The 21,776-nt window shown below is 41.8% G+C and overlaps 1 protein-coding gene across 1 annotated transcript in view; it reads right to left on the bottom strand.

The window, feature by feature from the left end:
• Positions 1–11,141: 11,141 nt before the first annotated feature.
• Positions 11,142–21,776, bottom strand: part of ENOPH1 (enolase-phosphatase 1) — a 33,188-nt gene continuing 22,553 nt past the window's right edge. The window contains exons 4-6 of the mRNA XM_057726162.1: positions 20,202–20,334; positions 18,058–18,181; positions 11,142–12,256 (exon numbers count right to left, since the gene is read on the bottom strand). Coding sequence (XP_057582145.1) covers positions 12,117–12,256; positions 18,058–18,181; positions 20,202–20,334 — 397 coding nt within the window. The 3' untranslated portion in view covers positions 11,142–12,116. The remainder of the gene's footprint in view (positions 12,257–18,057; positions 18,182–20,201; positions 20,335–21,776) is intronic.

The following is a 21,776-nucleotide window of genomic DNA, read 5'->3' as shown; positions in this document are numbered from 1 at the left end:
CTTACAAGAACATTTCTTCTCTAATATTAAAGCATGTGTAAACTCAATCAGACATTATGTTGAAAACGTCAGTGTTATATTGGTAGCATATTTCTAGGATGTTTTCGAACACTAACAACCAGTTCTCTAATTCTCTGGACACCAACTGGGTGTCCCACAAGTCAGTTCAATTCTGACACCACCCAAAGTTACCGTCAGGCCCCATGGGTTTAAAGGCTCGGTCCCACAAGACCGCCCTCGCTTCAGATGCTGGTCGCAAGTATCAGGTCCCCAGATTACCTACACTTTGGTCCAACCTGGTCATAAGACTGGAGGGTTCCCACAACTCTCTTCCCTTTTAGGTTCAGTAATTTCCTAGAACGACTCACAGAACTTGGAAAAACACTTCACTTCCATTTGCTGGTTTATTATAAAAGATATAACGTGAGAGCAGCCAAATGGAAGAGATGCATGGGGCAAGGAAGGGGAGGGATGCAGGCGCACACCACCCTCCGGGGGTTCAACGTGCTCACCAACCCAGAAGCTCTCTGAATCTCACAGCTGAAGAGTTTACAGAGCTTCCTCTCCAGCCCCCTCAGCCACCCATGCCTGGAGGTCAGGCAGGAGGTCTAGCCACTTGGTCTTTCTGGTGACCAGCTCCATCCTGAGGTCATCTAGTGGCCTCACCCTCGGTGATCTCATTAGCATAAACTCAAGTGTGATCAAAGGGACTCATTACAAAAAACAAAAGCCATTCCTATCACTCAGAAAATTCCAAGAGTTTTAGCAGCTCTTGGCAGGAACCAAAGACAAAGACCAAATAAATTTTTGTATTAGGCCACACAGACATATAAAGATCAAGATCACGGAACTTCCTAGGAGTTAAGGACCACAGCATTCATCTAGGAGGACAAAACCAGGGAATCTACATCGGGAGTGAGCATTCCTGGAGGAGCTGACACAGATGCAAACGACTCTGAGAACAAACTAGGAAATATACCACACTATGTTTCTGCTAGTCCAGCTAGGTCTCTTAAAGAAAAGTTCCCTTCCTGGTTAGGAGAGAAATATTTTAAAAACAATGTTCACATTTTCAAGGTTCAATAGTTTTTGAGGGGCTTCCTAGGTGGCGCAGTGGTTAAGAATCCACCTGCCAATGTGGCGGTCACGGGTTCGATCCCAGCTCCAGGAAGATCCCACATGCCGCGGAACAACTAAGCCCGTGTGCCAAAAAAAAAAAAATAGTTTTTATTTAATGGAGAACGGACAGTGAGGTCAAGTTTTATTACCTGTGTTATTTACTGGGTTTTCTTTGCCCCTGGTATGGGAAAGTAAAACTTGCATATCCTGAAATTTGCCATCTACTGGTTATTGTGGAGACTGGTACATCACTGTTTATTTTGGTCCTTATGCATTGTGTCAGGATGGATTGGGTTTTGTTATCCCAAAATAAAACTAATGAAACTAAACTTTATTTCTCATACTAGTCAATATTGGAAAAACGTCTAATACTTCTAGATTTTTGTAAACCAAATTTAGATTTGTAGCCAGGGATCGTTCAGAGGGCTAGAGGAAAAGAGCTTTGACTAAACTCAGAAACAAAGTGGATCCAGGGATTAGAAGTACTCCAGGGAGTTCCCTGGGGGTCCAGTGGTTAGGACTCTGTGCTTCCACTGCAGGAGGTCCGGGTTCAGCCCCTGGTCGGGAGCTAAAAATCCCACAAGCCGCACACTGCAGCCAAAAAAATAATAATTTTTTTAAGAAACAAAAAAAAAAAATAAAGAAGTACTCCAGGGACTTCCCTGGCAGTCCAGTGGTTAAAACTTTGCCTTCCAGTGCAGGGGGTGCAGGTTCAATCACTGATAGGGGAGCTAAGATCCCACATGCCTCATGGCCAAAAAACCAAAACATAAAACAGAAGCAATATTGTGACAAATTCAATAAACACTTTAAAAATGGCCCACATTAAAAAAAAAAAAAAAGTACTCCAGACAACTCAGTGACCCTGAAGGTGCTTTCTCAAAATATAGCAGACTCCTGTAACATATCCATACGCATTATCATTACTTGCCCTTGGAAAGCTTCAAATACTACCTTTTTCTAGCATGAAACCTGGGAGCACGATGCCTGTTATCACTGGCAGTCTTTTTCTATCCCATTGCATTGTATTCTGTAAGTAATAACGAACTCCTGGAATTTCAAGCACAGGCTGTCAGGAATGGGAAGAAAAGAAGAAATTTGTGATGCACTGTGAAAAAGACAGCAGGTGTCACTTGTTGCCCATGTGAGGAGGGTGAAGGGGAAGGAAAAAATCAAAGACATTCTGAGGTTTCAAGCCTGGTTGATTGGGAAGGTGGAGACACACAGAATCGAGAAAGACAAGAGATGCCACCGTTTGGAGGGAGGAAAATGGAGCACATGAGACAATCTTGGCATGCCTCACTGCACTCTCCAGCACGGGCCCTTTAAATCCATCTGTGCCGAAAGGGATGAGAAGTCTGTCCACTGCTTGGTACCATATGACACACTTGGTGACTTCTCAGTTACTGTGGCTGCCTAGGAAATTACCACAAAATACAGTGTTATAAAAACAACTATTTATCATGCTCACAGATTCTGTGGGTCAGGAATTCAGACAGGGCACAGCAGGGACAACTTATTTCTGCTCCACGACGTCTGAGGTCTCAACTGGAAGACTTGAGGGCTGGAGGCTGGAAGTATCTGAAGACTGGTTTATTCATGTCTGCAGAATGAGGCTGGCAGTCACCTTGGGGCCTCCTTTCCTCTCCCCAGGAGCTTCTCCACCTGTTTTCTCCCTGTGGGCTATTTGGGCCCTCACAGCGTGATAGCTAGCTTCCCCAGAGCAAGTGTCCACCCCTTAGCTGGATATAGAAGGATACAGAAGCTGTATCCTTTCCATAACCTACCCTGGAAAGTCACAGAGCATCACATCTGTGGGCCTCTTTTGCTTGGAGCAGTCATAAGCGCCCACCTAGATTCAAGGGAAGGGACCAAGGCCCCACCTCTTAGTGGGAGGAGTGTCAATGTCACATTGTTAAAGGAGCACGTGGGGTGACATCGGTGAAAATGGAGGAGTAAGGAACATCAAGGTCCTTCCCTCCAAAAAAGCAAAAGAGTGGCAAAAACTGTCAGAATCAACTTTTTCAAAATTCTGGAAAGTAAATAAAAGCTTGCAACAGCCAGGGGAAATGCTTATCCAAGGCAAAAACAGCTGAATCTCGGCAAAAACAGAGAGCTTGGTGGTGTTTTAACTCACCTTGGTCCCATCCCTGCTCCCCGGCTCAGGGGTGGCCTAGACAATAACAGCCTGTACTTCTGGTACATATAAAAGCAACAGAGGGAGCAGAACAATGGACCTCATTTGCTAAAAACTGTGGTTGGTTGGTTGAGCTCAAGCTGCAGTAACAAAATACCACAGGCTGGCTGTTTTAAACAGAGGTTTACCCTCTCACAGTTCTGGAGGCTGGCAAGTCCAAGATCAAGGTTCTGGCTGATTCAGTTTTTTGGTGAGGGCTCTCTGGTAATCTCTTCCTCCTCTAGTAAGGACATTAATCCCATTGGATTAGGGCCCCACCCTGATGACTTGATTTAGCTGTATCTCCTGAAGATCCCATCTCCAAATACAGTCACACGAGAGGTCAGGACTTCAACATACAAATCTGAGAGGGGTTGGGGGGTGGGGGGTGGGATGTGCAGGGGCTAGAAACACAATGCAGTCCCTAACAACCTGTCTGGTGGCTCCGTGGAGGACTGCCTCAAAGTGCTCACCTTTATCGTGCCTGAGAATTCTGCCAGTGTTGGGGCAGCTGCCCTGGGCATTTGTCAAAAAACGTTTAAAGGCAATGTATCAGTCACAGCTACCCGGAGCACTGGGTAACAGTTGGGACAAACAACAGCTAACCAAAAAGGCTGAGAGGGAAGAATGGAGAATGAAATGCTTCAGCAAATAAGGGCTTTGAAAAGCTCTGACATAGTCCTGGTGTTATGGGTTGAACTGTGTCTCCCCCAAAAAGATCTGTTGAAGTCCTAATCCCCAATAGCTCAGAATGTGACCTTATTTGGAAATAGAATTGTTGCAGATGCAATTAGTTAAGATGAGGTCATGCTGGAGTAGGGCAGGCCCCAAATCCAATACTACTGGTGTCCTTGTAAGACAGCATGGGAAGACACAGATACACAGGGAGAATGCCACGTGAAATGGAGAAGAAGATCAGAGTGATGCCTCTGCATGCCAAGTAACACTAAGGAGTGTCAGCTGTCACAAGGAGCTAGGAGGCAAGGGACAGATTCTCTTTCAGTGCTTCCAGAAGGAACCACCGCTGCTAACATCTTCATTTCAGATTTTTGGCATCCAGAACTGTGAGAGAATAAATTTCTGCTGCTTTAAGCCACCCAATTTGTGGTAGTCTGCAGCCCTAGGAAACTAATACAATAGGTAAATGTTAAAAGAAAATATAAATATATTCATTGTAGCCCTGTTTTTCCCTCCTATCTGGTTTAAAAGACAACTGCATAAAGAAATAATTATAAATCTATGTTGATAAGCACACAATAAAGATGTAATTTGTGACAGCAACATAAGCAGCGGGGGTGGGAATGGAGTTACATATGAGCAAAGTTTTATATCCTATTAAAATTAAGGTAGTAGTAATTAGAACTGGATTGTTATAAACTAAGATGTTAATTATAACCCCCAGAGAAACCACTAGGAAAATAACTCAAAAATATAGTGTAAAAGAAACAATAAGAGAATTAAAATGGTGTACTAGAAAATACCTATTTAACACAAAGGAAGGCAATAATGGAAGACTGAGGAAAAAAAAGATATAAGAAATATAGAAATCAACTTTGAAGTATACAACGTAGTACTGCTGACTATAATCAAAATGTTGTGCATTAGATCTCCAGAACTTATTCATCTTCTGGTTACAAGCCTGTACTCAACAGGAAAATGAAAGAAGTAAGTCCTTACCAATAATTACATGAAAGGTGATGGATTAAATTTCAATTAAAAGGCAGAGACTGGCAGAATGGGTTTTTAAAACATCATCCACTATACACTGTCTGCATGAAACATTTTCGATTCAAAGATAAAAACAGGTTGAAAATAAAAAGATGAAAAGAGATATGCCATGTAAACAGTAACCAAAGCAGGGCTGGAGTGGCCACATTAACATCAGGCAATCCATCAAGAAGATATGACAATTATAAACATACATACACTTAGAACAAAGTGCAAAAGTAAATGAAGCAAGAACAGACAAGAATTAAAGGGAGAAACAGTTCAACAATAATAGATTGAGAATTCAATACTCCACATTCAACAATGGAAAAAACAACTAGACAGAAGACTCAATACTATACCTAGTGAACATTTATAGAGACTCCACCCAACAATAGAATACAATGTTCTTCTCTACAGCATAGAGAACATTCTCCAGGACAGACCTTATGTTAGGCCACGAAACAGGTCTCAATAAATTTTAAAAGATCAAAATCATACAAAGTATGTTCTCCAAAGTACAATGGAATGAAATTAGAAATCAATAACAGGACTTCCTAGGTGGCGCAGTGGGTAAGAATCCACCTGCCAATTCAGGGGACAAGGGTTCAAGCCCTGCCCCAGGAAGATACCACAGGCCGTGGAGCAACTAAGCCCATGTGCCACAACTATTGAGCCTGTGCTCTAGAGCCCGTGAGCCACAACTATTGAGCCCATGTGCCGCAACTACTGAAGCCCACGCGCCTAGAGCCCATGCTCTGCAACAAGAAAGGCCACCGTGATGAGAAGCCCATGCACCACAACGAAGAGTAGCCCCCACTTGCTGCAACTAGAGAAAGCCTGTGTGCAGCAACGAAGACCCAACACAGCCAATAAAATAAATAAATAAATAAATAAAATTTTTTTTAAAAAAAGAAAGAAATCAATAACGGAAGGAAATTTAGGAAATTCACAAACATGTGGAAATTCAACAACACACTCTTAAACAACCAAATGGTCAAGGAAGAAATCACAAAGAAACCAGAAAATACTTTGAGATGAATGAAAATGAAAACACAAGATACCAAAACCTACAGGATGCAGTGAAAGCAGTACTCAGAGGGAAATTCACAGCTATAAATGGCTATATTTTAAAAAATAAGAAAGATCTCAAAGCAATAACCTAACCATCCACCTTAAGGAACTAGAAAATGAAGAGCAAACTAAACCCAACACAAGCAGAAGGAAGGAAATAATGAAAACTAGAGATAAATAAAATAGAGAAGCAAAAAACCCAAAAGTTGGTTCTTTGAAAAGATCCACAAAATCGATAAATCTTTAGTTAGACCTCCTGTTTTCTCCTCAACTTAAACTAATTTAACTTCTGTTCCCACCACTCCACTGAGACTGCAATCCAAGGGCCAGTGCTATTCTCAACTGACTTGAATTCTTATCAGCACTTGACACATCTGAGCACCCCCTTCTTCATTTGGCTCACATGCTTCTCTCCTGACTTTCCTTTCTCCAGGCCCAATCCTTTCCCATCTCCTTTGCTGGCTTCCCTCCTTACCTTGATCTCTAATGTTGGAGCCTAAGGCTCTGTCTAGGCTTTCCATCAACAGTCTCTTCTTACGTGCTCACATCCCATGGCTTTTAATAGCATCTCCACATATACCCAGAGAACACCATAATTCAAAAAGACACATGCACTCCCATGTTCATTGCAGCACTATTTACAATAGCCAGGACGTGGAAGCAACCGAAATGTCCATCAACAGATGAATGGATAAAAAAGATGTGGTACATATATACAATGGAATATTACTCAGCTGTAAAAAGCAAGGAAACTGGGACATTTGTAGAGACATAGATGGACCTAAAGACTGTCATACAGAGTGAAGTGGGTCAGAAAGAGAAAAACAAATATCGTATATTAACACATATATGCAGAATATAGAAAAATGGTACAAATCAACTGGTTTGCAAGGCAGAAACAGAGACACAGATGTAGAGAACAAACATATGGACACCAAGTGGGGAAAGCGGGGAGGGTTGAGGGGGAATGAATTGGGAGATTGGGATTGCCATATACACATTACTAATAAGAAAAAAATACCAAATTGTACACTCTAAATATATGCAGTTTATTGTATGTTAACTGTATCTCAGTAAAAGTGCTTAAAAAAATATATAGCATCTCCAGGCCGATGAACTCATCAATCTGGTCTCCAGCTAGGCAAGACCCTCAGCTCTAGACTTAAATTCAACTGCTTGTTGGTCATGTCTACATTGGCTTTTCACACTTTACACGCTATGTCAGTGGCACCACCTATCCAACTGCTTAAGCTAAAAGTCTAGAAGTTATCCTTCCAAATCCAATCAATAAACAAGTGCTATCACTGTCACCTCTAAAACATACTCTGAATGTGTCCACTTCCATATATTTCCACTTCTGCCACCCTAAGCCAAGCCACCACCATCCTATACCTTTATTACTGCAATAGCCTTCTGTCTAAGATCTAGCAAATTGTCTCTCTCAAGCACCGTTTTATCCATGAACTGGAGACATTATAAACATGTCACAGACACCCTAACATGTAGAGTTCTGGGTTAGAATCAGGTACTGCCAATTCAGTGCATTAGCACAAAGTTTGTAAAGAGAAGCAAGACAGAAGCAATCTTCCTGTTGGTATTGCTGTTGGTAAGCAAAGTCACAGAGTACCAGTGTTTGGAGGAAGCTGTAAGGGTTAACTAGGTATTCCAATGTCTGGCCAGCTTTGCGGATATGAGGAGCAGTGTCAGTGGTGGCAAGATTCCCGAACTCTGGATTCAACTACCATGGGTGTCCTTCAACTCCACAGTCCAGCAGTTGTCCCCCCGACTACTACTACTCTAGTCCTTCCCATTGCTTTTATAAATGTCTCACTCTTTGTTTTAAATCTCTCTCTGAATAAAATACCTAAAGTGGTTTCTCCCTTGGCATTCAACCCTGATATATCTATGGTCTTCCTGCATCCACTCTTGCCCACCTACAATCCATTCTCCATTCAACAGAGAATTCCCTTAAAAATGTAAATCACATCATACCATCTTCCACTTCAAATTCTCCAGTGGTTTCCTACCACACCTAGAAAACAACCCAAACTCCCTACTGTGGTACCACGCCCTAACAATCTGGCTCTGCCCACATCTCTGATGGCATCCGGCCACCAGCCTTCTCTCAATTTCTAGAATAGGCCAAGCTCTGCCCCAGATCTTTACTACATGCTGTTCCATCTTCACGGAATGCTCTTCCTTCTAGTTTCTCACATACCTAGTCTTTCATGTTCAGATTAGATGTCACCTCCTTAGCATCCCCCTTGTAAAAAGCCACTCTACCCTACTTTCTCTGCAGAGCACTTACTGGTGTCTAACTTTCTGTTGCTGTTTATTATTTATTGACTGCTTCCTCCAAAAATGGATGGACCATGAGAATAGGAAGAGACTTTGTCCGCTTACAGCATACTGTAGATGCTTAATAAATATTTGCATGAATAACTTGGGTAAAATCTGCAGAGTGAATTTTACTTGTTAGATAGAGTTACTCCAATGTTTCAACAAAAACTACAAATTATTGGACTTCCCTGGTGGTGCAGTGGTTAAGAATCCATCTGCCAATGCAGGGGACACGGGTTTGAGCCTTGGTCCAGGAAGATCCCACATGCCAGGGAGCAACTAAGTCTGCATGCCACAACTACTGAGCCCATGTGCTGCAACTACTGAAGCTCACACACCTAGAGCCTGTGCTCCGCAACAAGAGAAGCCACCGCACTGAGAAGCCCACTCACTGCAATGAAGAGCAGCCTCCGCTTGCCACCAACTAGAGAAACCCCACATGCAGCAATGAACACCCAACGCAACCCAAAAAAAAGAACTACAAATTATTCTTAAATATTAGCTTGAGGACAACAGCAGTTTATCATTTAGACATGGGTGGTAGGAATTAAAAATTCTTTTGGCACAATTACATTCAACTTTGTACTCCAATGGGTTTTTTTAATCACCAAAACAAGTCCATTTTAACATGCAGCCGGAAAAATCAGCTATCCGAAATCACTGATTTTTTTTTTTTAATGTGATTTAGGGAACAAGAGGGGAAGAGAAATATTAGTGGGTAGATTTCATTTTTTGAAATGACTGCCATTTTTTTCTAAACTACTCTGACTTTTGCAATATCATGTTATGGTTTTTAAGGATAAATACATTCATTCTTCTCTCGTAATGCTACCTCCTAGCTCCATCTGCTGTATCTAGGGAGGCCTCACACTTGCCAGTCTCTAGAGAAACAGCACCATCTGCTGGGCAAAGGCTGCCATGCACCTGTCTTGGTGACAACCCCCCGGCTCTCAACTTCTCCTTGTGCAACCCTAAACTGGACACCAGTTAGGCTTAGCAACTCAAGCCAGCCTTGCAGTAGGCCAAATAGGAAGCCCTGCTACCCTATGCTGATAAGATTAGAGAAACCCCTTTGCCTGAGGCTTCTCTTCTAAGAAACCAACTTGGGTTTTGACCCAAGATTAGAAATCAGTGCCCCTGTGGGAAAAAGCACAACTAAGGCAGATCCAGAGTAACAAACAGGAATAAATAGAGTCACAACTTTAAGAGGGCTTTGTCCCCTGTATTCTCTGCAGACAAGATGCTGAGGAAATTTAGGACCTTTGTCTCTTTCTGGAAATTCCAGAGGTGATATTTTTTTCCTCTTTCTCTTACTAAGCATCATGATTTGATCTGGACTTACCTCCTAGTTCACTACCCACTCTCTAGGCATTTTTCCTTCCTCATGACCAGCCTACTTTATAACTCAAGTTCTTCCTAAGATTGTTTTCTATCACATTATAAATACGCTTCCTAAGACCTCAGAAATATTCCACTCACCTTCTTTTCCCCTTCCTTCACACCCTACTATGGGAAACTGAATCTGATATTGCAACTTTCTCTTAATTTTTTAATCTATTTCCATCCTCCGCTACTCAGTATAAACTACACAGTTTTTCTGGTACCCTTTTTATCATGGATAGTAAATGCCTCTTGCTGTAGACTGAATGTCTGTGTCCCCCCAAAATCTAACCCCAGTGGGGCCTTTGGGAGACCTTTGGGGACATGAATGGGACTAGTGTCCTTATAAAAGAGGCCCAAGAAAGCTCCTTCACCCCTTCTGCCATGTGAGGTTACTGTGAAAAAGACAGCCATCTGTGAGGAAACAGGCTCTCACCAGACACTGAATTTGCTATTGCTAGCACCTTGATCTTGGACTTCCCAGACTCCAGAACTGTGAGAAATAAAGTTTTGTTGTTTATAAGCCACCCAGTCTCTGGAATTCTGTTATAGCAGCCTACATGGACTAAGATACTTCTCCAGCTCAATTCTCTGCTGGCTAGATACTGAGCAACCTTCTTTTCCTTGAATTCCTTTCTAATCTAGTCCCTGGTGCATAATTTTCTTTCATTCCTTCCTTAATTTTCCAATTGTTCATTTACTATCATTAAGAGACCCCTTTTCTTTCATCTTCTCATAAGCTTTTTTGAGAAACTATATGAAGTTCATCCTTTAATTACCATTTGTGGCTTTACCATCACTTACAAATTACTCCCATTTCTAAGATTTACTTAAATTCATTTCCCTTTTACTACTCTATATCGTCATAGTCCTTAGATTTCTTAATTAGCTACTAGAAGATAAAAACTATCAACATAAAATCTCTTACGTTCCCTGTCCTCTCATATTTGCACGGCTACTTCCTTTTCCTTACACAAAGCATCTCCAAAATTATTCCTCCAGGATTCATTAGTTTTTCTTGATTAATTAGAATAATTGCCTCCTTCAAGCATCATCTTACATACCTCAAATATAATATTCTCAGAAATCTAAGAAATCCACTCATACCTTGAATGTTTACCATCCAAGTGAAATAATAACCACTAAGGTTAGCCATATATGTATACGTAACTCAAATAATAATCAATGATTTTCTACTGGCATTCCATTAAAACACACACATGCATATACACACATATCACAAACACACACAAGACTAAGGCAAAAACTAAACTAAAATTCTTATTTGTCCAATCTCTCCTCAGTTTCTCTTTTGCTTATGGCGGTAAGCAAACCTACATAAAACTGAGTGAAGAAGAAAATGTTTTTATTAATCACTACATGAAACTGACATGACATCCCATTAGGCTGAACCAGGATAAATAATGGTGTTATAAAATTTATATTTCTCACATCCATTTCAGAAGAAAATATTAGATATTAGGGCTCTTCTAGGTCTTATGGACAAATTTCAGTAAACCTTTTGTTTTTTAATAGTAAACAGCAATTAACATATGTTCTCAAACTGTGCTAAGAAGTAGTTAGCAAGGCAACTCTGAAATCTATGATAACTGGCAGGATTAGGACTGTTTCCTTAAACATTAGAAACCACATTTCTGTTTTAGCTGTTACATGAGTGCATCTTTTTCATTGGTAAGGCAACTGCTTGCTGTGGGTACCACAATGATTAGCAAGTTTCTTAAGTGACAGATACTTGATTAATCAAGATAAATGAGTTTCCTTTCCCAACTTTGCTCTCTTTGGGAGCAGAAAAAATAGCTTTGTCATCTGTAAATAGGGAGGTTAATAGTTTGAAATTCAGTTGTTGTAATCTTCTAACTCAATTTAAAAGGGGAATAGATCATTATTAGGAATGTCTCTGAAATACTTCTAGCTTTTAAAACAACAAGGCTTCTGAGTAACCTCTCAAACCTACCTTTCTATTTTGGTACATGACTTGATAAACATAACACACTTGACCTGTATAGTAATAATTTCTTCTAGCAACTATATTTCACCTCAATAAGGGTTAGAGTTGTGGTTTCAAACAATTTCAACATATAAAACGTCTTTAAATAAGTTTCCTTTTCACTGAACTGAGATTCTTTTTTCCACTTACGTGCTTGTGAAAGGTAATTTGAACATACACATACACACACTTACATACCTCCTGTATGTGTATATACGTATTTTTTAAGTAAATTACTTTTACCATTAGAATAAAACTAGACTACAGGGACTACTCTGTGAAGACAGTTTGGTCTTCCTTAGAACTCCTCCTCTAGGTTGAGGAAGGCAGGTACAGTTCGCTGAAGGATGTGATGAGGCTGAAGTAAGTCTTCTCATCATCTGTTAACCCTGCATTGCCAGGTCTCACCACCACAGCTACATGCACGTCAGCTTCCTCGGCAGCGCTGGCCTCTGCGAACATCAAAATATGCGTCAGAAATGGCAGCATAGGATGTTTGGGATTTGCTTCAAAATAATCAGAGGGATGTGGGAATGTAAGAAATAAGTCTGGTGTAGGTTTGATAACTGTTGAAGCTAAAAGATAGGCACATGGGGATGGACTTACTATTCTTTTATATAATTTTTTATTTTTCTGTAAAAAATTTTTTTCGAATGCATAACTAACTGTACTGACAGACTAGGAGGCCGATGTGTCCTAGACTTCTAAGTACTTACGAAGGCACAAGGACAGAGTCATGTCCTGCACACAGCTTTCTTCCATTCCCTCCCTCAGTCCTACAGACAATTGAGCTGTTTCCCAAAGGACAGGATGTCAGGAATAATACCAATTAAGTAGATACGGGGCAAATGGAATCCCAGGGTCTAATCAGGCTGAAATGCCTACTCTCATACCCGGAGCCCAAACATGTCATAACCCTTGGCTCAACTGCCTATATCTTTTGCCTGGCAAATCCCTACTGTTCAAAATTCAGCTCAAATATTCTATCTTCTAGAGCTACCACCATCTGTATTAGAGTATTCTATGTGCTCCTCTAACACCCTGTACTTAGTTCTATCAAGACAATATGATTTGACATGCTGTTACCTGTTGTCTTGCTCCTCACTGGACTCTGAGTGCTTTAAGATCAGTGATTGCGTGGACAGGTAGAAGTAAAAACAGAACTAGTCAAATGAAACTAAGTAAGCTACATTTGCTGGGGACATCTCTAATACGTCTTGGGTTACATTCTGCTCCTCATTTTGTTTCCATCTGAAAGATAACAGCTAATACCTGCTATTAATTTAGCACCTACTATGTGCCAAGTTCTATTCTAGGACCGGAGATACGTGAACAAAACACAGTTCCTGCCTTCGTGGAGCTTCCATTCCCATCTAAATCTTCCCAACAACCCTGAGGTAGTTAGTATTACCATCTCCATTCTACAGATACAGAAACAGAGCTAGCAAGTGGTAGAGCTAAAATTTGAAATCATGTATCAGACTCTATGGTCTGTGTTCTAGAACAAGGGTCAGCAAACTGTGGCCCACCGCCCGTTTTTGTGAACACAGTTTTATTGGCGCACAGCCACGCCCACTCATTTAGGTACTATCTGTGGCTGCTTTTGCATTACAAGGACCAGAGTTGAATAGTTACTATCTGGCCCTTTACAGAACAATTTTGCTAACTTCTGCACCAGCAGTGTGGGAATCACCTGGAAGCTTATTACAAATGCAGAATCTCAGGGCCCCAATATGCAATTACTGAATTAGGACCTGCAAATTAACAAATGACTCCTCTGCACAGAGGGTAAGTTTTGATCAGAAACTTCAAGGAAGGAAAACTCGCAAGAGAGGAGGAATGTTGGTAGACATAAAATAGTTGTGCAAACAGTAGAAGAATGGAGACAGGACACAGGTCTGTGGTCCTGTCAGAGAGATGGGGCATACTTGGGCAGATAGAGCAAAACTGGGGAAGAATCTGAAATACATTCTTTGCAATTCAGATCTGGTATGGTAAGAAACCCCAGTACTTTCTCAACCTGTGGAAAACAGCCAGAGCAACAGAATGCATTAATTAAAGGGCAGTGGTACCAAGAAACAGTAAATGGGGCAGAACTGTCTCTTCCACCTACCCACCTCCTATGAAAGGACTGTAACCTCCCAGAGCAAAACTACTGCTCCGCAATCCTGTCCTCAGGCAAACTACAGATGCCATTCACGCCAGCAGCAGAGGCACAGCCTTCCACGCACCCCAAGTTCCCAGCCTGACTGCCTCAAGCACAGTCCTCTCGACCAGCAACCCAGGATCCCAACCAAGCTGAGTCATCACAGTCCACATGGGACTTACTAGTTAGTGACCATTCCGCACCCGGCCTCTAACCAAGATCGCCACGGTGCAAGTTCTGTCCTTAAACATCTATTTGCTCTTTTCATATAACATTGAGATACTTATCTAATACTTGTTGACTTCAAACCCTGGACCTCTTTTTTTCTTTTCCTCCAAAGGGAGAGTCTTTCAGTTCTCTCTTTCATACTTGAGTATTATTTGGGATATCAACTTAGTCTTCCACTCTGCCTTGGTGATTGAAGTCTGGACATGTGATACCAAAACACAGGATCAGAGACAACAGAAAAGAGCAAGGCAGGCAGCCAGCTGCCTGGCCCCATCGTAGCTACAGCTGAGCCCAGGTCTGGTCCTACTGCCTAAGTAGGTGTGAGGCTGGCAGAATAAGAGGGGCAGGAATAAAACCTCCTTGCAGAGGACTCAGGGGGAGGCAACTTGGAGGTCATCTCTAGTCTCTAAAGAGAACAGGAATAATTTCTTGGACTGCAACCTAAGGAAATGGCTTAAGTGAAAAAAAGATTTGAAATTATAGATGTACTACGATGGCAACTAGGAAAAAAATGTGGCTAAAGACAAGAATATGAAGAAACTGTATGTGGTTTTCAGGCAAACCAAAAAGCAGGGAAGAAGGCAAGGGTCTGGGCATCACAGGTTGAATCATGCATTCAATCCTAGAATACTTGGGACAGGCTGGCTTTGTGGGGAGCTCTAGCCACAAAGCAGATCTCTAGTTCTAAGCCTGCAGACACTTCACCATTCAGAATGCTAGGGGAGGGACTTCCCTGGTGGCGCAGTGGTTAAGAATCCGCCTGCCAATGCAGGGACACGAGTACAATTCCTGGTCTGGGAAGATCCCACATGCTGCAGAGCAACTAAGCCCATGCGCAGCAACTACTGAGCCAGCTCTCTACAGCCCGCGAACCACAACTACTGAGCCTGCATGCCACAACTACTGAAGCCCACATGCCTAGAGCCAGTGCCCTGCAACAAGAGAAGCCACTGCGATGAGAAGCCTGAGCACCGCAACGAAGAGTGGCCTCTGCTTGCTGCAACTAGAAAAAGCCCACACACAGCAACAAAGACCCAATGCAGCCAAAAATAAATTAATTAATTAATTAAAAGAAATGCTAGGGGAATTAAATATAGGGCAAACCATGGGTTTTCATCTCCAACAGCCCTGTTTATGTGAATGATTAAAGAAAAGCAATTCACAGATAAAACCAGCCAAACTCACGAGAACAAGGCCGCCCTCCTTTGCATAAGGAGCAAAACAAAGTAAAAGGCCTTCAGATTATCATTCCCCACAGGAAGGGCGAGCACACCTTGACCTAGTAGACAGTAAAGCAACCTCCCCAGCCCACCACTCAAAGCCCTGAAACGCCATTCAAGGAAGAGGGTAAAATGTAGCTTTGAATCAGTAAATGGTTTCTATACAGAAATATGACAGGCGAACATTTACAGTACACTGACAGTTCAAAGCAGAGGCCAGGTGAAGTGGCTGTTGGTAAATTTGTATAGCTTGGCCATCTGGTTACGCTGTGAACCTTGAAGCTGTGTGTCCACGCGTCTGTCTGTCTCTCACCTTCAGTGCAATCAGACACGCAAGTGAAAATCTTTCCAGGATGCAGAAAAATAAGATGACAGTTTGTAAAACCCTTGGACTTTGAGGCTGACCCAAACCAGGACATGTAGCAGGGGCAGGTCCCCACTAAATCTGCTAAGCTTTCAAATCTCAAAACAACAAATGGCTGTGATTTGGTTCCATCTACCTAGATCAAAATTTCTGGCCTAGATTCACTAAGGCCTGAAATTTAACAAAGATATTAGCAATTACTAACACTGACGTACAGAATATCAACTGTATCTCAGGTAAAATTAAGCCTGTCTACCTTTCTTTCTTTGGAAAACATATTATAACTTCTTGAAGGCATCAGATGACCTACAATGGTTAAGATTTTTTTTTTAATTTTTTTTTTAATTTAATTTAGTCTTTTTTTTAACTTTTGGCTGTGCTGGGTCTTTGTTGCTGCACGTAGGCTTTCTCTAGTTGCTGTGAGCAGGGGCTACTCTTCATTCCGGTGCGCAGGCATTGTGGTGGTTTCTCCTGTTGCTGAGCACAGGCTCCAGGCATGCGGGCTTCAATAGCTGTGGCACATGGGCTCAATAGTTGTGGCTCACAGGCTCTAGAGCGCAGGCTCAACAGTTGTGGCTCACGGGCTCTACAGCGCAGGCTCAATAGTTGTGGCTCACGGGCTCTAGAGCGCAGGCTTAATAGTTGTGGCGCACGGGCTCTAGAGCGTAGGCTCAAGTTGTGGCGCATGGGCTTAGCTGCTCCGCAGCACATGCTTCTTGAAGCAGAGATCAAATCCGTGTCCCCTGTATCGGCCGGCAGATTCTTAACCACTGCACCACCAGGGAAGTCCCTAAGATTTTTTTTTAAGTGCTTCGCAAATTATATATTTGCTTACATGCCTACAATAAACCAAACCTCAAAGCAGCAGACAAAGAATATACTCACACACACTAGCACAGATGAGATGCCTTTGCCAGCAACCTGCGTTTGCCTTTGGGCCACGTCTCTGAACGTCCTAGTGAGTGGGGGTAACTCTAGTTCTGTGACAATGGACAGAAGGGCTGCAGGGAGGAATGTTGGCTATAAACTGCAGACTGCTGAAGCTGCTTCCACGGGGCCCAGGAGTCCCACAGCGCCAACTAGACAGGAGAACGCCCTGCCCACACCCCCCTTTTCCCTAGTTCGCTTCCCCAGGCTGGTGACACAGATATAGTGTATCAGAGCAGCTGCACAGTAAACAAAGCCCTGTTCTATGGGTAAACAAAGCGTAAAACTTATGATCCAAGGTGAGTGGAAGAAACACAAACAAGTAAAACTGTCCTCCAACACAAGTGCAATTATAAACACCAAAGTAGGCCCCCAAGAGATGCACAGACTCTAAGAAAAATGACCACACAACTGAAGGCTGCTGGCTGCTGCTCCCAGCTGGGGGAGTCTGGGAAAGCCTCACTAGCCAGGAGCAGAGACCACCCTGCCCCCAGCACCCCGACCTCTTCACCTGCTGCTCCGTGCTTCCTCCTTCACTTCCGGTTCCTTCTGTAATTCTCTGGAGGATTGATATTCTCACACAGACACGAGTGTATGCTTCTCATTTGGTCAAAACTGCTCTTGAATGCACTTAAATTGCCAATAAAGTACAGTATGTGCTGTTTTATACACTCAGTCCTTAGCGTGACAATGCGTGTGCTGATGCACCGTGTGTAATAAGGAGCGCCGTGCTGGGTAAGAGGATGCCAGTCTTTACACAGGAGATCCGTGTGCAGTGAGGCTCAGGTTTACACCATGAGGGGCACCTGAGCCCATCTGAGGACAGGAGGAAATGAGGCTCCTCCTCGCTGAGGGGCGGTGCTCCTCAGTAAGCAGGACAAGGAGGCAAATCGCTCCCTCCCTCCCCTCCCCTCCCCTCCCTTCCTTTCCTCCCTCCCTCCCTCCGTCCATCCCTCTCTGTCCCTCTCTCTCTCTCTCTCTCAGCAAGCAGGACAATGAGTCCGTTAAGTGTTACTTAAGTGTTCAGTACGATGATGCAGGTCCCCTGTGACCTGACTGTCCTGGAGCAGCCGTGCGCCTACCCTCATACTCCTGGCTGTATGCTCACCCCCCCCTCCACGGCTGGCTGCCTTTGTCATTTCCCCATTTCATGTTAAAAGGAGAAGAATTCATCTGTCCAATGCCACTTCCCCACACACACCCGCAAGGATGGGTAAACAGAGAGGGAGGTGGTGGGGTGGTTCACAGTTTCCTTTTATAAACTTGTTTCATTTTTCAGGGCTCCCCACGTGAACTTTCTTTACCAAGGCAAAGCGTTTGCAGAGCTCAGCTCAGGTCCTACCCTGACGTGTACGTCGGCTTACTCACCTCGGGTGACATCTGTCAGAAACAAGATGTTGCTGGTTGAGCAGCCGATGCTGCTCGCAATCTTTCGGTAACTCTCACTCTCCACTTTGTGTCCAATCTTGGTATCAAAGTGACCGTCTACAAGCTGAACACAGAGGAGGGAAAAGAGTAACGCTGCAAATACACATGCACCCCAGCCCCTCTGTCTCCCACCCCTCTTCTCTGAAATACTCCACAATCACAGTGACTTCATCTGCTCAATAAATATTCCCTGTAAGTCTACTTCATAGAGAACATTATGGAGGCTACAAAAAGTAAGTATAAAGTAAGGTTTCATAGAAATAAACATTTAGAAGAAGAAAACTACCAATTCAATGTATATGAGATCATTTTATAATCTCCTTGGTTTTCATTCACGAGCATGAATTTTATATCCAAAATCTTTTAAAATATATATACCCTACTTTCTATCCTTAAAACACTCTATGTACTTAAACTACTCACTGGACTGGGTTTCACCCCTGATGAAAGGTTCTCAACATTGTCCTTCTGATCCCAGAATGAACAGATTTCTCTAACCTACGTCACTAGTAAGCTATTACTTTACTTTCAAGAAACTTTCATTTTCTAATTAAAACATTTTTAAATTCTACCCAAGAGCTCATATATACCCTTGACGTCTCAGAAATAATTGGGGTCAAATATGTAACTTCCTAATTTAACCAACAGTAATTAAAATAAGTTCACATTTAGGATCAGCTATTACGATGTGATCTTTTGAATATTTTCAGAACTTTTCACAAACTAAAAATAAGCCTAACAATCACTCAAAGATAAATTAAGGTAATATTAATATTGTGATTTTTAAAGTTAAGAACAGTTTTGCATATTTTCTTTCTCTCTCAAGTCTGCCTCACACTAATCAAGTGGAGAATAAAGTTTTTATTACTGAACTCGGAGGGTAATTACTGTGTCCTGTCTACTATCACCTTATTGTCTGTTTCAACAGAGAGCAGAAAAAAAGTTTATATCTGTATCCAGAGGTGAATAGCTACCAAAACAATTAAAGGGTTTTATTACTGATTTAATATTTGATTTAGAACTAAGATGAAAAGCAGGAAAGTAAAATGAGACTATGACAATCTCCAAATTCAGAGAGTTCTCTGCACATGGTAGGGAGTCAATAAATATCTTTTTAAAAAAATATTTGGCTGAGTAAACTACTGTGTATCACTAAGTTCTGCCTGTATTCAGTTAGTCAGCATTTCTTTTTTTTTTTTCCAATTTTTTTAAATTTATTTATTATTTTTTTGGGGGTACACCAAGTTCAATCATCTGTTTTTATACACATATCCCCATATTCCCTCCCTCCCTCAACTCCCCCCCCAGCATTTCTTTTTGAAGTCCTAAATGTAGTCCCTTTTTCCAATAACCAACCTGTCTTCCAGGGGGCGCAGGGACAGTGGGACAGAAAAGCTAGCAAGACTTTTCTCATGCACAGGGAATGTTGATAGGTGGCCTTAAGTAATCACTGTGTAATAACATGCCCATTTCTCTTACAGAAGAATGCTGATTCTGCTAAAATAAAATCTCTCTCCAAAGTACCAGAAACAAATGAATCCACTGTGTACTCTCTTGCATTCAAGAAGCCTGTGTGCCCTTTTTTGGGGGATAGTGGCATGTGCCACTCACTATGTTACATCTTACCTGATATTTCAAACAACCAAAAGAAGCCATTCGTTTCCCTTGGGTTGATGATTTTCTAACACTGACAAGAGAGCTGATTTACACGCTAGCTTAGGTCTTATTTAGCTGTGACATAGATATACATCTCTGGTTCTAATACTACTGTCATCATAATCACTTAGGGTGGATATCTGAAAATGCAGATTCCTAGCCATACCCTAGACCTGCTGATACAGATTTGCTAGGAAGCAGGATCTACGTTTTTAACAAACTCCCTAGGTGATCTGTATGCACAACAAAGTTTAAGAACCTCTGATACAAAGACTGGTACCACAGCTACATCGCATCCTTCCACAATGTATTCCCCAGCTTTTCCACTTCTGTTATTATCTGAATGCTGATTAGCTTATAACTGTAGCACTCACATTCACTATTTTATGCTTTGATGGTATCAAAAACAAAGCAACCGGGTAACCTACCTCAAGAATATCTCCCTCTGTAGAATGCCCAAATAACAGTTTCTGTGCCTCTACACTCCCTGAAGAATAGATATACACCTTCATTCCAGCCTCTCTCCATTTCCTAACTGCTGGAACCACATCTTCAAAGAACCTAGAGGGAAGACAACCAAGTTAAAATGCAGGAACACATTATCCAGCCAAATGAAAACCATTCAAATAGCTGCCACAAGGTTCTCTATTTGTGTCCTGATGGCTACCAGGAAAAGCACCTCCATGAGACTGTGAACTCCTACAGATTTAATGAGCATGTCCCCAGAACTCCAGGGTCACAGCAGATTAGAAGCAGTAACTTAGGTGGAGAGAAGAGTTTTTGGCTGACAGCCACATTGACAGTTAAAAAGTGATTACAGATAAAGAGATAAAATAAGTATAGTTGATTTTTTTAATTGAAGTACAGTTGATTTACAATATTGTGTTAGTTTCTGGTGTACAGCAAAGTGATTCAGTTATATATATACATTCTTTTTCAGATTCTTTTCCATTATAATTTATCACAAGGTATTGAATATAGTTCCCTGAGAAAGGGATTTTTTGATTTCCCAAGAAATTAAAGAAAGCAGACTACAAGAATAGTGTACTGTTGTGTATCTTTGATATAATTTGTGACAAGAAAAAGGTTCAATTATGTCCAGTGTGCCTTAAGAAAGCACAGAAATGCTTTTAAAAAGATCTATACCCAAATAATTAAAAAAAAGTTTGGGGGCTCAAAGCTATTAATCTTTGATTAGCTAGAAAACAGAACTACATTTCTTGAGAACTAAGAAAATCTAAGGTTTTACTATACAGAAAAAAAATTATGTAACAAATCAGTTAACAGACATGTACCATCTCACATTAGCTAATCAGCAATGGTTCCTGACACTCAGTCCTGTTCACCAGTTCTTCGGTGTATTGCGTTTAGTGGTGGGAACATCACAGGAGATGGGTGAAAAGAGAAGCACCAGAAACTTGGGATGTGGAATCAGTCATCTATAAAAGATTAACTGGAAAATGTCAGAGAAGTCTTCTACTGGATGAAACAATACTGAACGAAGTGAAGAAAGGGGGCCAACTACTAGTTCAAAACCAGCACACATAGACAGGATTAGTCTATGCTGAATTTGCAGATTGTTATTGCTCCAAAGCAGGGCTTAGAAGTGTAAGATGATTTATTTCAAGCCCTTGGCTTTATAATTAAGGAACTAAGATCAAGAGAAGGAAGGGCTAACTCCTGTGAGCATCATCTCCTGGCTCCACTGCTTTGAGTGTTTTACAAAGTAAACTAACTGATATTCATTTCCACATTACTGGCCTATCCTAAAAGTCTAAAGTATCCTCAAAAGGTGGAAGCCCCTTATGAAGTACATAAAGGAACAGCATCTCAGAAAATGCCATTGACAGAAAAAGAAAAGGAATATAGGCAGCTAGTAACAGCCTTGGATCTTAGGGTTTACATCAGGCAATGCCCTAAAATCCTTAGTGGCAGTGACTTCTTAAGACTTTCTCAGTCATACAGGACTCAGGAGTCTCCTTCGGCAGGAGCGCTCTCAGGAA

Source organism: Hippopotamus amphibius, chromosome 3, assembly GCF_030028045.1.
Source record: "Hippopotamus amphibius kiboko isolate mHipAmp2 chromosome 3, mHipAmp2.hap2, whole genome shotgun sequence".
Classification (NCBI taxonomy): domain Eukaryota; kingdom Metazoa; phylum Chordata; class Mammalia; order Artiodactyla; family Hippopotamidae; genus Hippopotamus; species Hippopotamus amphibius.
This window is presented reverse-complemented; position numbering and strand designations above follow the sequence as displayed.